The sequence below is a fragment of the Vulpes lagopus genome, chromosome 12, assembly GCF_018345385.1.
Source record: "Vulpes lagopus strain Blue_001 chromosome 12, ASM1834538v1, whole genome shotgun sequence".
NCBI lineage: Eukaryota > Metazoa > Chordata > Mammalia > Carnivora > Canidae > Vulpes > Vulpes lagopus.
Window position 1 is genome coordinate 46,479,493 of NC_054835.1, and position 15,536 is coordinate 46,495,028.

A 15,536-nucleotide genomic window follows, 5' to 3' on the forward strand; every position below is an offset into this window, starting at 1 on the left:
ACCAGGAGTGATTTTTCTTAGTGGAATGTGATAGAGATAAAGTCAACCATAGAGAAACCAGGTAAGCCAGATAAACGGGCAACTGTCTCTTTGATTCAAGATGATTCCAAAAAGTAAAGGCTACACCAGTCCTTATGCTTTTAATTCCAGGCTGGCCTAAGACCATGGCCAGGAGCAGTTTTAGGAATGGGTTGATTCTGGAGCCTGTCTTCCCAGAAGGGTTGCAGCTTTCTTGTTCTAGAAAAAGCATAGGACCCCTCCTCATCCCATCTGTCCCCACCTATCCCAGGAAATAGTACTGGAGCTCCAAAAGAACCTGCCTTACTCTGCAAAAAGTTTTCAGAATTTAGTGGGACTGTGCCTTTTCCCTCAAGTTCAGGCTAGCTAACTCTGATTCCTGAACATCAGTGGGTGATCCTGGCTTCCCTTTCATGTGTGGTTAACCCCAAGCACAGGGTAGAAATCATGGCACAATAGGCAGATCAAGTGAGAGGACTTCAGTGGATGAGGGGGAGATGGGTCTCCATGGTGCTCATACCCTACTACCGACTGCAGTACTAGGTGTGGCCAAATCCACATAAACAGCTTCTTCTGTCCACATGTAGATGCAACCTCCCCCCGCCCCCAGATGCATCTTTTCTGGGTTGTCCAGCTGGAAAGCAATTGCTTGCATTTGTGCCTAACTGAATCCAAGGGGCACTAAAAGCTTTATGCCTACCAAAACCAAAATCTTTGGTTATCAAGATGACACCCCAAGGAGAAAAACAATGGTCATCAGTTATATCTCCTCAGTTCCCACTGGGACGGAGCACCAACCCTCTGTGAAGCTGAAGCCCCTCATTTCCATGGCCAGTTTCCTGGCCAAGGTAGCCTGCCAGAATGGAACAAAAGAAAACTGTACTTACCCTTGGCTTTCTTCAGAATATAATATCTGGCCCCAAGTATCAAGACACCAATTATCACTCCAATGACAACCACTGCAATGAGTCCTTTTATCCATGCAGCAAGAAAGACTGGAAATGAAGACAAAAAATACATACACACATATGTTCTTCCTCTACCAGGAAGAATAATATCAGGTTTAGGCAACAAATAAGACTAATTTTTATAGTTCTTGTAACTATACAGCATCATACACAAGCATCTACCTCTGAAGGACACTGTTCATAACTGGAACAGAAATATTTTGGAGGGTTTGTTTGCTACAGAGTCAGCTATGGTCTTAAAGGACCATTCACTGAAGTAGGCTCTTTTTTGAGGTCTCTTCAGTCCTTCTCCCTCACTGGAAACCACCCTCTACCCACTTGTGTGGGCTCGCCTAACTATGTCTCTTCTGCACGATCTAATCCCGTTGGCCCCAGGTAGTCCATGGGTAGACATTTGACCCAAGATGGGCCAATTGTTATCTCTCTACCAAGAATTTGGAATTACGACTATGTGAGAAATTTCTAATTTTTTATAGTAACCAATTCCTCTTTTATATTTAATTTGGATGCGTGTCTGTCACTTGCAACAAAAGAGCCTATAGGACACTGGTCTCTTAACCCTCTGTGAAATGAGCTAAACAACTGCCTACTTCATTGCAGGGGATGAAACTTTGGCCTTGCTTTTGGACGCCACACTAGATCCCACTGTTTGAGACCTTGACTCACCTCTGACTGTCAGTACGTTGCTTTGGGGACTGCTTTTAAGGCGGTTGGCTCTGTTGGAGGCTGTGCAGTAATACTGTCCCTCATGCTCCTTGCTAGCCTTTGACTTGTACCAAACGGCGTGGGTTTCATTCGAGGTGGTTTGGTAGAAGAGACTGCCCGCTTCTTTGTAAAACCTGTAGGTGATTGGACCAGTCGCCTCGTTCACCGAGCACAGAAGCCCAATGTCCTTCCCAAACTCCACCTCTGCATTCATTAGGATAGAGAGCTTGACCTCATCCACTGGGGCTGAAAGGCAGCGAAAGGGACAGCACTGAGAAGAGGCGGAGGCCAGAGAGAAGGAATGCCACACAGCACTGCTCATGGCCAGCCTCCTGCTGCATGGTGACAGAGATCGGGATTGTGTCTTTTACCCAATTGACCACCACCTTCATCCCACTTTCTTTACATCTCCCCTCCTCTCCTTAGACCAGATGGGCAGCAACAGATGCCTCCTGAGCCCACGTTGTTTATATACGTGATGCTAGGGACACCTCCCTTTACTTAGCACCTCAAGTATTACTGACCACTCAGCCTGATGATACAATTAATCTCTGTGCCCTGTTGAGATTGTGTATGTGTGGATGTGTATGTGAGAGAGAGAGAGAGAGAGAGAGAGAGAGAGATTTCCCTCCCTGTGCTTACAAAGATGTAGGCCACTTCCAGATCTCATGAATAAACTTGACCCACTATCTTTAGCTAATCCCGTTTTTTTCTCCTTTTCCTTTATGAATGTTCTACACCAACAGCTCTCAAATCCTCCTTTCCCACCTTCTCTTTACTCCTGACATCTGACCTCCATCTGCTCTGGAAACTGATCTCCATCTCTAGCTTTGAAGAAATTCCAAAGGTCATGTCATCTCCTGACTCTCCCACCCCTGAATCCCCAGCAGATTAATTCTAGTCCATGAGAGGCGTCCTTCCAGTCTTCCCATCTGTGGCTTCCCCACAGCTCTCAGCTGCCCCAGGACCTTCCCAAACCAACACAGCTTCCTCTGTGGCTTCTCTGATGCCTCCCAGCCCAGATTCTCTTTCCTCCTCACCTGTCACTCCCTCTTTAGTCACTAGTTTGTTTTCCTTTTGCCCCTTAAATATGGAATTTCTGCAAAATTCAGTCCTCAGCTTTCCATCTCTGTTCTTTTTTGGTGATTTCACCTACATCATAGCTTCTGTTTGTGCATTTAGCACATAAACATACAGCATTTAATGCCAAACTAGATAGCCTTAGATTACTCCCCTGAATTCCAGGTCTTGATTTTGACCTGGACATTTCCACCTCAATGTCCTACCGGCTTCTCATTCCCGGCAGATCCAAGCAGTTTCCTCCCATATACTTTTTCCATGCTCAATTACCAAAATTCTGATCCTAAATTGTCTCCCAAGTAGACCTTCCTGTTAGTATGAGAATGGGCTGGTCAGCAGACTGGCATCTGATTTATTTATTTTTTAAGATTTATTCATTCATTTTAGAAAGAGAGAGTGTGAGAGCAAGTGGAGGGGCAAAAAAAGAGAGAGAGGGAGAGATCCTAAGCAGACTCCCCTCTGAGCCAGATGCCAGGTTCCATCTCACCACCCTGAGATCATGACCCAAGCTGAAACCAAGAGTTCAGAGGCTCAGCCGACTGAGCCACCCAGGGGCCCCTGGCATCTGACTTATGAATCATCTCCCTGTGAGTGCAGTGGGTGGCCAGACTTCGGAGATGCTGGTCCCACAAAAGGGGGCACCAGGCCAGAGATGAGAAAATGAAGTTCAACCACAAGGGCAGAGCCCTGGGGGGCACAGCCTGAAGCGCAGAGGGGGTGGTGGTAAGCCAGTCTCAATTCCCAGCCCCACTGCCCACCAGCTGTTTGTCTTAAGCCTTAGCTGCATCATTATAAAATAAGGTTAATATTTCCCTGGGTCTTACTTACAAGACTATTGTTAAGTATTAATGGGGATAATTTACTAAAACACTTCACACAAGGGTGCACACATGGTCAGGGCTCGGTAAATGTTAGCCACTAAAATTGGGCCCCCAATTCACATGGGCTTTTGCATTAGCTTTTTAAGATATTGTGAGGTCTGAGACCTTCACTTCTAACTGATAGAGCCCCTGGGTTAATCTTCCCCAAGCTCCATTCCCATGATCTCCTTTCCTCTTTCTGGCTTTTATTGCACACATGACAAATTTCCAATTCTGAAGACTGGCACCCTTCACACTTGAAAACTCAGTCACTTTTTTAGTTTGCATCCAATGATTTTCCAGTCCCTTGTTTCCAGCCATCTGATCGACCCAGTCTTTTGAACTACTCCATGGAGACTTTTTGCTCATGTATTTAACTGGTAGGCCATCTCCAGCACTTTCTTGACCCATTGTTGAGACCCAGCTCTTCAGCTCTTCATCCAGCTCTTCCCACTCAAGCTAGATGATATCTCTCATGCCCTGAATTCCTATTACTGTTATCATAAGGATAGTTCATGTGACAATCATGGGTTCCCTAGTAATATTTTTTTCTATGCTTATTTGCAGTGTTATTCAAAGGCACTAAAATATTTCTCCATTATTTAATCAGGACATTCCTGTGTTTCTTGTTATATCATCGAAAACAAAGTATATGTTTTCTTTTTTGTATGCCCTATAGCATTAGATACTTTATATATATTGATGTTAATTTGAAAAGATGGCTCCTTTTAGACCACACATTAATTGAAGCAGGAATCTCTATCCTACTTAAGAGATCCACAGTGGCACATATAGATAGTTATTAAACAAGGAGGAGGAGGAAGAAGGAGAAGCATATTAAGTTTTTTTACAAGATGCAGAATATCTCAGAGATGCAAGCAGTGGCACTCCTGAGGCTTTCTGAGACATGAGGCTCCACAAGACAGAGGCTCAAGGAAAAATATCCACTCCAGAATAATGGTATATTTCCCGTGAGTACGACAACCCCAGTCCCATGAGACTTGCAGCTCTGATGGCAGCAGGTTCTGCATATGATGGAATCTGCCTCCCCAGGAGTCAATAGTAGAGAAGAACTCTGGTCTACAATTCTCAGGGATGGCTGTTAGTTCATCTACAAAGGAGCAAATGTTAAGGGAGCCCAAAGGCACAACTTTAGAGCTTCTTGAAGTCAAGAAGCTCTTATATTTGCTCTTATATTTTGCTCTTTGCTCTTATATTTTAACAGTTTCCTCCAAAGGTTCTGCAAAGAGATGTCACTGGCCACACCAATAACCACCAGATATTTCCTGGCCCCATTTACCTGGGCCTTGGTCTCCCTTTGCCACATGGCATGTTTATGGACTTTGCACAAGTACCACCCACTTGTGCACACAATGCCTGGGCAACCCCAAACCTTTGAAAATGTGAAATAAAGCCCCCAAACAATAAGATTTCTTCCTAAGCACAGCAACTTACCTATCACCTTGACACGCAGAACTTCACTGACCATCTCAGAATGGGAATGACAATTATCCACGATACACTGGTATTCTGTGTCTTTTGTTGGGTTGTCTTTGAATATCGCAGGCTCATTTGAGCTCATGTCACGGCTCTCCAAAATGTTACTTGTTTTTAAAAGGTGATAAGATATAGGTGTCGTTCCGTTTATGGATTGGCAACCGACTGCTATAGTCTGTCCTTTTATTACCTCGGAGCTGGAGTCATAAAAAATCCTGGGCTTGGATAGCATTTCTAGGATGATAGAGAGAGAAACAACATGAACAACACTGAAGGTGGGCACAAAGCATCCAGCCCAAGAGGGTCCGTTTCCAAATTCTGTTCTTTGCTTCTCTGGTATTACCATAATTACCTGCTCATCTTATCTACCTTTACAGGACTACTTTAAGATAGGCAGGTAATGTGTGTGTGTATGTGTGGTAAGGAGAGAGAGAAGTGAATGCTATAAATAACAAAGGATGACATAAATTCAAGAAAAACATTACATCCTCCAAGTACATGTTTATTTTCATATATCTCATATAAACATGCTCACACATTCATGTGTTGTTGTGTTGAGATAAGATACAGGAAAAGCATAAGAAATGTAATAAGTACCCAAACCGATTCTTTTTTTTTTTTTAAGATTTTATTTATTTCTTCATGAGAGACACACACAGAGAGGCAGAGACCTAGGCAGAGGGAGAAGCAGGCTCCCTGTGGGGAGCCCGATACGGAACTCGATCCCAGGACCCTGGGATCACGACCTGAGCCAAAGGTAGATGCTCAACCGCAGAGCCACGTAGGTGACCCACACGAACAGATTCTATCTGAAAATAAATTCTCAGTGTCTTGGCCTCTCTGGATAGTAAATTGCATGCTCAAGAAGCAAGAATTCTACTAGGTCATTATTTAGAAGTTTGCTTATTCATAAAGCTTATAAAATGTAATGGCCCACGTTTGTCTCTTGCATTATTTTCTTTGGAATTTCATGACGAGAGAGTTGACAATAGACTATGACCCTGATTGAGCTGAGACTAAAATCTCTGCGTAAACCACAGCCATGGGTTAAACTGAAGGACTGAGTAGCAGCAGAGCCTGTGACAGCTTAACCAGAGTTCCACATTCACTTAGATCCCTCTATCTACTCTGACAGTGGTCCAGGGCCAAGCATCCCCAAAGTGACTAGTTAGAGGTGTGGAATGTGGCCCCATCCTGACCTGCATTCTAATCAGATTTTGCATGCATGGTCAGCTCTGGGAAACACAGCTTTCGGTGGTTCCAGTACCTGCATTCTGCTTACCAGAAGCCTTAGCCTTGCTGGTCAGCCAGGATATAGATTAAAAACAAAACAAAACAAAACTGGGAACTGAGATCCTAAAGTTTAGTATTGAATAAGGAGCATTTCCTCCCTGACTTTTTGAGTGGGTACCTGTTCCAGTAGCCAGAATCTTGCCAACCCAGCCACATCAGCAGTATGCAGCCACAATAAAGCCATGAATTTGACTTTTGCCAACACGTTCCTTGTATTGCCTCTTTCCTGTGCTCTGAGCAGGAATTCCCACTTGTTTGGTCTCTTGATTTCACCGTTCCCTCTTTCCCTCAGGTTCTTCCCCTGCCTCAGTCTGATCTGCCTTCAGACTGGAGAGGGTAGCTGCTGGTGGTAAATTGCATTGCTCTCATCCCACCCCAAGACTATCTGAGCCAGGGAGGATGTACTCACCACACACGGTTATCTGGACTGCGCTGCTTCTCTTGACCACCTTGCCCATGCTTGCATTGCAAGTGTATGTCCCACTGTCTGTCGCCGAGGCTATCTTGGTGAAATTTTGAGACTGTGACACAATTGTGTTTTCCTTCTGGATGGTGAAGTTGGCTGGGGGTGCTTCTGGAATGGAGCACCACAGGTTTAGGCTTTCTCCCTGGTCCAGACGGGTGGTGGAAGATTCCAGCTTCGGCTTGGAAAACAGCTCTGAAAAACCAGTGAGTGGAAGGGGGTGAGATGTTTCCGGGCACCACTCCCACAGCCCCATTATGGAGAGGGGAGAGAGATTATCAGGCAAAGGACTCTTACAGGAAGCTCCCCAGGCCAACTGGGAGTGTTCTAGGCAGAGGAATAGCAGGTGCAAGGCCTGGCAGGAAGCACCACCCAAAAGTTCAGGCATCCTGGAACATCATGGGAGGAGAAGAGGCCAGAGGAAGACCCATAGGTTTTGAAGGACCTTGGGAACCACCTAAAGAAGTATGAATTATATCCTAAGGTCAATGGGAGCCATGGAGAGTTTGGGTCAGGGGAATGACATTGGACATGTATGAAGGGGAGATATTTGGGTGGAGAATGGATGGAGTTGAAGGGCCCAGTCTGGAAGCAGGAGGGATGTAGTGCAGGCTTAAAGCAGAATGAGGGCATGAGGCTGGGGAAAAGTGGCAGCTGGCCACCATCCCTCCAGAACTTCTTGCAGAAGAAGATGAAGATGACACCTGAAGCCTCCTGAAGTTGAGTACTTTGTAACTTAGAACATTCTGTGCCACTTTAAGGAGTCATGAGTGCCATAATTCAGGTTGGATGTCAACAGCAGTAAAGACAGAAGTTGACTTTTAAGAAGCTTGGCATCTCCTTATTTATTTTTTAAATATTTTATTTATTTATTTGACAGAGAGAGAGAGTATAATTAGGGTGGAAGGGCAGAGAGAGGGGGAGAAGCAGGCTGAGGAAGGAGCCCGATGTGGGGCTCAATTCCAGGACTCCAAGATCATAACCTGAGCCGAAGGCAGATGTTTAACCAACTGAACCACCCAGGAGCCCCTTGGCATCTCCTTATTTGAATATCCCCTGAAATACATTAAAATTTTACAGTCATGGGATATGTTTTTATTTTCAGCTGCTGGAAAATTACTAATTAACTACTTAACCACTGTGAAGACTTGGTCCTTTGTATAAGCAAGTACATGCTGGCTTCAGGATAATGGCTTTCATTGCAGAAGGAGTCAGTAGTTATTGAGGCTATCTGGATATTGAGAAAGAAACAGAGACCCAAACTTCCTCTTAGGAAAGCATCTTGGTCTAGAGTTTGAGAATGCCGCCAGGAGTCAGGGAATCAAATGCTACCTTTAGTTCTAAATTTTCCCACCATAAAGATTTGGGGATACAAATCAACATTGTCATTGATGTTTCATAGCTATGGGAGTCGTTTCCATTATAATTGATCCCCAAATAAAACTTTAAGTAAAGTGGTAGCCCAATAATTAATCCATATTTTATCAAGACACATTCCACGCTTCCTCCCATATAAACAATGACTTCTCTATTTTCAGAGCACTGTCAAAAGCTCTAGGTTAGGAGTGAGGAAAAGAAATCCAAGAAATTGACATCCTTACAATCTCATTGGGTGGACACCAAAAAATGTGAAAAAGTGACTTAGCAAGAATCCCAAAGAAATGACTCACTGTTTAAAGATATGTAAACAAAAATGTGAAAAGTAGAAACCATCCTGCAGAAGTAGGTGCAAGATGGTTTAGAATTAGGAATGAATTGTTAGGGAACAATAGTCTATTTGTAAAGGACATAATGTAACAGACTGGCAGAACCATTATGTAGACTAATAAGGATTAGCCTTTAATTTGCTCATTGAATGAATATTTATTGAGCTCCTACAATGTGCCAGGCTCTGTGCTACGTAGCAGTGGTGTAAGGTGACTTGAGCTCCAGACCTGGTCCTTCAAGAGCTTACAGAGTGGTGGTGACAGATGCTAGATCTTTGTGGGACTGCTGACATAAAGATGGGAACAGAGTGTGATGGGAACTGAGGTGTGACCATGGGACTCTCCTGGGGGAGCCTGAAGGGAGATCTGTGACTTGGCCTTTAGGGTCAACATTAGTCGGCCAAGGGGAAAGAGTAGGAGGGATGTTGGAAAGGAGATGGGGTCAAAGTGAAGGATCATGACCATGCAGGAGTTTAAGCCCATGAATAGTGATGTCAAATAGGGGACAAATTAGAAGGGCTTCTCCTATAGCTAGTTGAAGAATGAAGTAGAACAGAGATGCTCCAGGACACCCCTGCAATAGACCACCTTGGTGTGAGGGCCAGTGTTAGGGTGTGAGTTGAGAAGCCAGGATAGAGTTGAGAGACCTGGCAACACCTGGTGACAGATTGGATCTGAAAAGGTGAGCAGTGGTGGAGTGAGGTTGTCTTTTCTATCCAAAGACAAATGACTAATTCAATGACTTTCATCTTCATAAAATTCTTGTGAGCTGCTAAAGTCACTGTATAGAGCCATTGACAGTGAGGCTTGATAACAACAAGGGTGTGGATAACCAGGTGTATAGGTGGGCCTGGAGACATTTCCAAAGGCCTGATAGAACTTGAACATGAGGGTGCTTGCCTGCCAGCCCTGATGTGGCTCAGTTAGCTCCATGTGGAAAGGGCAGAGCTTGGGATCACAGAGCACTCAGGCTGAAGGGATGGGAAGGGGAGCCTGAAGCACTAACATTTTGCTATCTTGGGCCAGGGAGGCTGATCTACTGAATGACTTGCATACTCCACATAATAAAGACTTCTGGGTATAGATGATCACCTACAACAGTAGTATCTTGGGCACCAATGATGCTTTTATGCTTTCCTAAAGTAGCCTGACCCTGCTGCTCTAACTGATGCTAGAGTCAGGTGGTTCACCACTTGGCTCCTGTTGCTCTCACAGCAGTACGCCCATCCCTTTATTATACTTGTTCATGATATTGCATTTGAATGGTCTATTTATGTCTGTGAATTCTTCAAGGGCAAAATCTGACCTTAAGTAGCTGTCTATCCCCAGTAAGTTGCCCAGCATAAGAAAGTACTCAATGTATGTTGAATTGAATACTTTTCTCTAATGAGATACTATGTCTTGTTGGTGAAAAACATCATGTACCATCAAGATAGTTGTCATTATCAATGATAAATTAAATTGCTAGTACACATTATAGACCAGCAGGATCCAACGCATATGCCAATCATCTAGTCAGGAAGTTGGCAGCCTACCTGTGATACTTGGACTGTCCCTGTGATTGTACACACAATGGTTGACACTTAGAAGGCTTTCTGTAAATGAAGGAATGAATGAACACCTTCATTTGGCAACCAAGAAGTGCTGACTCACTCTGCCCTCAGAAACTCTGTCATCCAGTGTTCCTTCATGCATCCAACAAATATGTATTGAAGTCCTACTGTGTGCAAGGCACTATTATAGGTGTTAACACTGACATAGCACTGAATAAAACAGGTAATGTCCTTGCTCTCATCAGCTCGCATTCTAATCCCTGAATATATACAATAAACAGGAAAAGATAAAGTATATTTCTTTGGCGATAGGTACCATGGAGAGAAGTAAAACCAGGAAAGGGAGGAAAGAGTCCAATTGAACTTTTAAGTGCATGGGTTTGGAAGTCAAATGGACCTGAGGATAACTTTTGTTCTGCCATCTGGTAATCCTGTAATTTCTGGGTGAGTGACCTAACACCTCAGCCTTAATTTCCATATCCATAAATGCAGAATCATGACACCTATCTCATAGCATTGTTATAGCATGAAATGAAAATGTATATAATCCAGTCATATAGTGTTCAACAAAAGGGAATTGTTACTATTGTTTTTTCATTTATTAACGCTTTCTCACTCCTGACCCTATCTTAGGACCTATGTCTGGGATCTAGGCTAGTGCTTGGCACATAGGAAAGATAAATGTGGTATAATAATAGACATGTTAACTAACATTCACGGAGTGCTTCTTCCGTATGAGGCTCTTTATAGCAGAGCCACATCACTTAGTCATTGTAACAGTCCTACAGGTGACTGCTGTCATTGTCCCCATCTCATAGATCTGTGCCACGGAGAAGCTCAGTAAGTCACCTAGTAATGAGTGACAGTATTGGGATTTGATGCCAGAACTTGCACACTCAACCACCACATTTAACTGCTTACTGGCTCAGCATTGACTTTTTCTCTTGAGCACCACAACCCCATTTGAGTACATTATTCAGACAAGCAGGAACAGAACTATCAGCCCTCACTGGCCATTCTGGATTCCAGCATGGTGACTGCTTGAGCCCATCATATTCCCACACCCTCCAGCAGCAGCCCTACCTGTTATGTTGACCACGATGCTGCTGACCTTGGATATCCGGCTGGCTTCCACTTTGCATGTGTAATTGCCATTGTGCTCCGCCATGGCCATCACTGAGTAGGTGGCTTCGTTACCATGCCTCTTGTGTGCTACAATTGCCTTGTCCTTCTGGATTATGATTTCTGGAAATGCTTGGACCAGATGTGTCACTTGAATGGTGCACCTAATGTAGAGCTGATCTCCTTCTGTGATCACTCCTTCCGGGCTGATGTGGAATTTGGGATTAGAGAAGGATTCTACAAGAAGAGGATAAGCTGGTTGGACTCAGGCTCAAATCTGGATGAGAGGAAGAGGCACTTATGTCCTCCCCCCCCCCTTTTTTTATCTTTTTTTTTTTTTTGCCAATTACTGTCCTTCCTTATTAATTAAAAAAATTGAATCTTTCCTATCAAAAACCTTCTCTTAAGTTGCTCTAATGCTCCCCCCATCTTACTCTTTAATAAGTTTCAGGTGTGAATCACGAAACTGAGATGCCAAAAGGAAAAAGATGGATAGGTTTGATTATACAGAGATGAAACACTTCTGCTTGAAAAGCTTATAAAATAAAGACAAATGACAAATGACAAACTTGGGCAAATATTTGCATAGCACTCAACAAAGAGTTAATGCCTTTAATTTATAAAGGACTCAAACAAATCAATCAGAAACAGTAAAAAACAGTAAAAAAAAAAAAACTGCATACGAGCAGGCAGTTTATGGGGGGAAAGGTAGTAATTGGTCAATCAACACAGAGAACATACTCGACCTCAGTAAAAACCAAAGAAATACAAATCACAAGAACAACAATATATCACTGTGCCTCAATTAGATTGACAAAAAATAATGAAAGTAGATAATACTCTGAGAGCAAGGTTGTGGGAAAATAAACACTAGCATCACTTTTGATGGACATGTTCAACCAATCTGAGGAGTGCTTTGGTAATACATATCAATATTTAAAATGCACAAACATTTGAATCAACAACTTGACTGAATAATAATGAAATAAAATATTTGCAAAAGTACAAATGATAAGTGTAAGTGTGTGTATTCCAGGATTGTTTTAATAGCAAAAAATTAGGAAAATACCCAAATGTTTACCACTGGAAAAATAATGGTACTAGTAAATTATGGTACATACCTATAATAGGATTCTGAGGTACCACGAAAAAAAAAGACCTACATCTGTATTCCTTGATACAGACAAAAGTTTGTAACATATTGATAAATTAAGGAAAAGTTATAAAACAGTATGTTGGGCAGGTTGTGTTTTTTGTAAAAACAAAGAAAAACAAACAAAAATTGTGTGTGTGCATGAATGTATAAGCAGAACCAGTCTGGGACCTACAAGTGATTTTCTCTGAGCAGTGGTACTACGAATGATTGTCACTTTATCCTTTATATTGTGCCATATTTTCTGAAAACTGAACCCACACCATGTATTATAATCAGAAAAATATTATATATACATAATTTCATACCTATATATATGTATGTATATATATATATACACACACACACAATGGGCAGAGGTGAAAATAGGTACCAAAAGCAGAAGGGTATTTACGACAAACTTTGAGGCTCCTATGGAAAAGACTTGAGGCTATCTGCACTAAAGTGTGCCTTCCCTTGACTCTTCTCGGCTCACAAGTCCTTGTTCCATTCTGCGGGTTGCCTGTCCTGGAGCTCTCTTAATCCTGGATACACAGCCCCAGGCTTCCCTCTGCTATTGTCTGTCTCTCTCCAGAGCACTCCTCAGGCCACCTCATTTATTTCTTATTTGTCCAATATCTTGGTGATAAGGGGTGGGTAGAAGAGGGGAGTCTTTTATCAAATGTGGGAGGCAAAGGCGAGGACCTGAACCCCCTTCCCTCCCAATCCCCTCCAGACTCCACCTCCTGGTGTCTGACCCAGGCTTGGGGGTTGTTGGCTTAAAGCCATGGTTTCCAAGCTGCAGGTTACACAATGCATCATTTCATGGAGTCATGGCCAGTGTTTTAAAAAACTGAAATACAACCGAATAGAAAATGGCAAAATACCTCATATATTAAGTATTATTTGAGAAACTTTTGTTTGGGAAAGTTTACATGTACACACAAACACACATATACACACACATATATTTTAAACTAAAAACATAGCCTTGAAGTGCTTAAGAACAGTCTTGAGAACAGAAGCCCAGCCAGAAGGCCCCAGCCCCCTTCCTGATTTCTGGGCTCTTTCTCCCCATCCCAAACCAGCAAGGCAGAAAGAGTGATAAAAAAGAGAGTAGGACTCTAACCCGTCACAGTGACCAGTTCACTTTTGATGGCTCTAGAGGTCTCCACGTGGGTCCCAGAAACGATCCTGGCTTGGCACTGGAAAAATATAACGTGGTCCTGTTCCTCCACTGTGAACTCCAGCATAATGAAATTCAGGTTGCGAGAAGTTTTTTCTCTTCTTTGCTTGAAACCTTTTGTATCTAGTTTGAGTTTTTCAATTGTGAAATGTATCGGGGGCTTTTCCTCTGGGACAGAACAATTGACCTTCACGACCCCGCCTTCTATTGCCTCTTTCTTGTCCAGTGTCACTATGGGATCAGACACTCCTTTGGGGGAAGAGAAAGTCCATTAGTATCAGTTTGCTATGGCTATGCAAGCCTCCCTCAGCTGAGTCTCTGTGGTTGGCCCATCTGAAGGTTTTCTGCTTTGTTCTTAGAACCCCAGTACTGCCTACCAGGTAGTTATTGAGCATGTTATGTGTCTAGAGCTATACCAGCTACTTTGAAAAATATGAAATATGCTTAAGATGTGGTTGGTGCTTTCAAAGTTTATAAACCCATGGGGAAGACAAGTCTTCCCAGCTGATATAATTAAAGACAAAACAAAACAACTAGTATCTATTAGCATTACCGTGGTTGTTAAAATTTATTGACTGCCAACCACAAGCTAGGATTGACTTTGTATCCATGACCCCATGTAATTCTCATAATAAATCTCCTGGTAGGCATGAAAGATAAAATTGTGCCTATTTTTACAGATGAAGGTGAAGCTCAGAGAGGTTCAAGGTTCATCCAAAAACTCAGAGCCATCAATCCCCAGAACTGAGATTTGACTCCAGGTCTGTCTGACTCCAAAGCCAGAAGTTGGGGTGGGAGTGGGAGGTGGGAGAGGGGAAGGATACATTGCCTTCCAGTTCAAAAAAACAAAGCTGAAAATAACTAGATATTAGAATGTATTGCAGAGATAATGAGTGATATAGCAGTCAGGAAAAAGGAAGGAGACTCTCTTTGCCTGGGGGATCAGAGAGATTCTAGAAGGGATGTGCTTGAGAGCAATCTTAGAGGAAGGGTGTTATTTGGATAGACAAGGTGGGATGGAGGCAAAGGACAGGCATTTCAGGGTACTTGTGCATGGGAATTGCTTGTGTCAAGGAATGTGGGGGGCTTTTTGGGAGGGCCATCTAGAGCAAAGGAAATGGTAGGAGGAAAGGTACATTAGGTGGTGAGCCATCAGATGAGGAGGAACTAGGAGACTACATGTCTTGTCCAGGCTCTGTGATCTGGTGGTCATGAGCTCCATCTTAAGAGTCAGACAGACTATCTTGTACTGTGAACCTGCTACCTCCCCCAGTTGCTTATGACTCTTATGAATCTTTGTTTTGAGACACCCAGTTTGGAGATGACGGGCTGTCCTCTTGGGAAGGTGGCCTATACTGTGTTCATACCAATATTGTTACCTGTGGCTGCAGCTATTTATGAAAGTACTGCCCTGCTTCATGCTGATCTCCCCAAGGGAAGGGATCGTGTCTTACTTATTGTTGGGTCCTCAGTCTGCCTCAGAATGGGACTCAATAAATGTGTAATTAATGAATGAATGGCCAACTTTGGAGTCCAAGAGATCTTGGCTCTAACCATCAAAGCAAACTTTGATGCAACTCCAAGGCATGAACATGCTACTCAACCTCTCTGAGCCTGTGTCTACCCCTGGAAATGGGGGGAACCACGTTTGGTTCCCAGCACTACTGCGGGGGTTAAATGAAATGTGTATAAAGCACTTACAACCATTGACCTCATGAGGGCCTAAGAAGGTGGCAGTTTTATCACTGGAAGTTACAATAGTGTGAATGACTGCTCTGATGACCAAAGTGAGCACAAAAATGCAAAAATGACATTATGATGGCAGCTCTTAAGGAAGTACAGGGCTCACCTTGCTAACTCTATCCATTAAATCACTAAATTTTAAGAAAAATTACCTTAAGTTTCAAAAACCTGCCAGTACCTGTCTTTTCAACACTTCCCAAATCCAGCCCT

At 43.2% G+C, this 15,536-nt stretch overlaps 1 protein-coding gene across 2 annotated transcripts in view; it reads right to left on the reverse strand.

The window, feature by feature from the left end:
- The window catches only part of PECAM1 (platelet and endothelial cell adhesion molecule 1), a 52,656-nt gene that overhangs the window by 25,732 nt on the left and 11,388 nt on the right, over positions 1–15,536 (reverse strand). For both annotated transcript variants that reach the window (XM_041724604.1, XM_041724603.1), the window contains exons 4-9: positions 13,527–13,832; positions 11,227–11,502; positions 6,831–7,079; positions 5,087–5,362; positions 1,653–1,937; positions 906–1,013 (exon numbers count right to left, since the gene is read on the reverse strand). In XM_041724604.1, the coding sequence (XP_041580538.1) occupies positions 906–1,013; positions 1,653–1,937; positions 5,087–5,362; positions 6,831–7,079; positions 11,227–11,502; positions 13,527–13,832 (1,500 nt within the window). The remainder of the gene's footprint in view (positions 1–905; positions 1,014–1,652; positions 1,938–5,086; positions 5,363–6,830; positions 7,080–11,226; positions 11,503–13,526; positions 13,833–15,536) is intronic.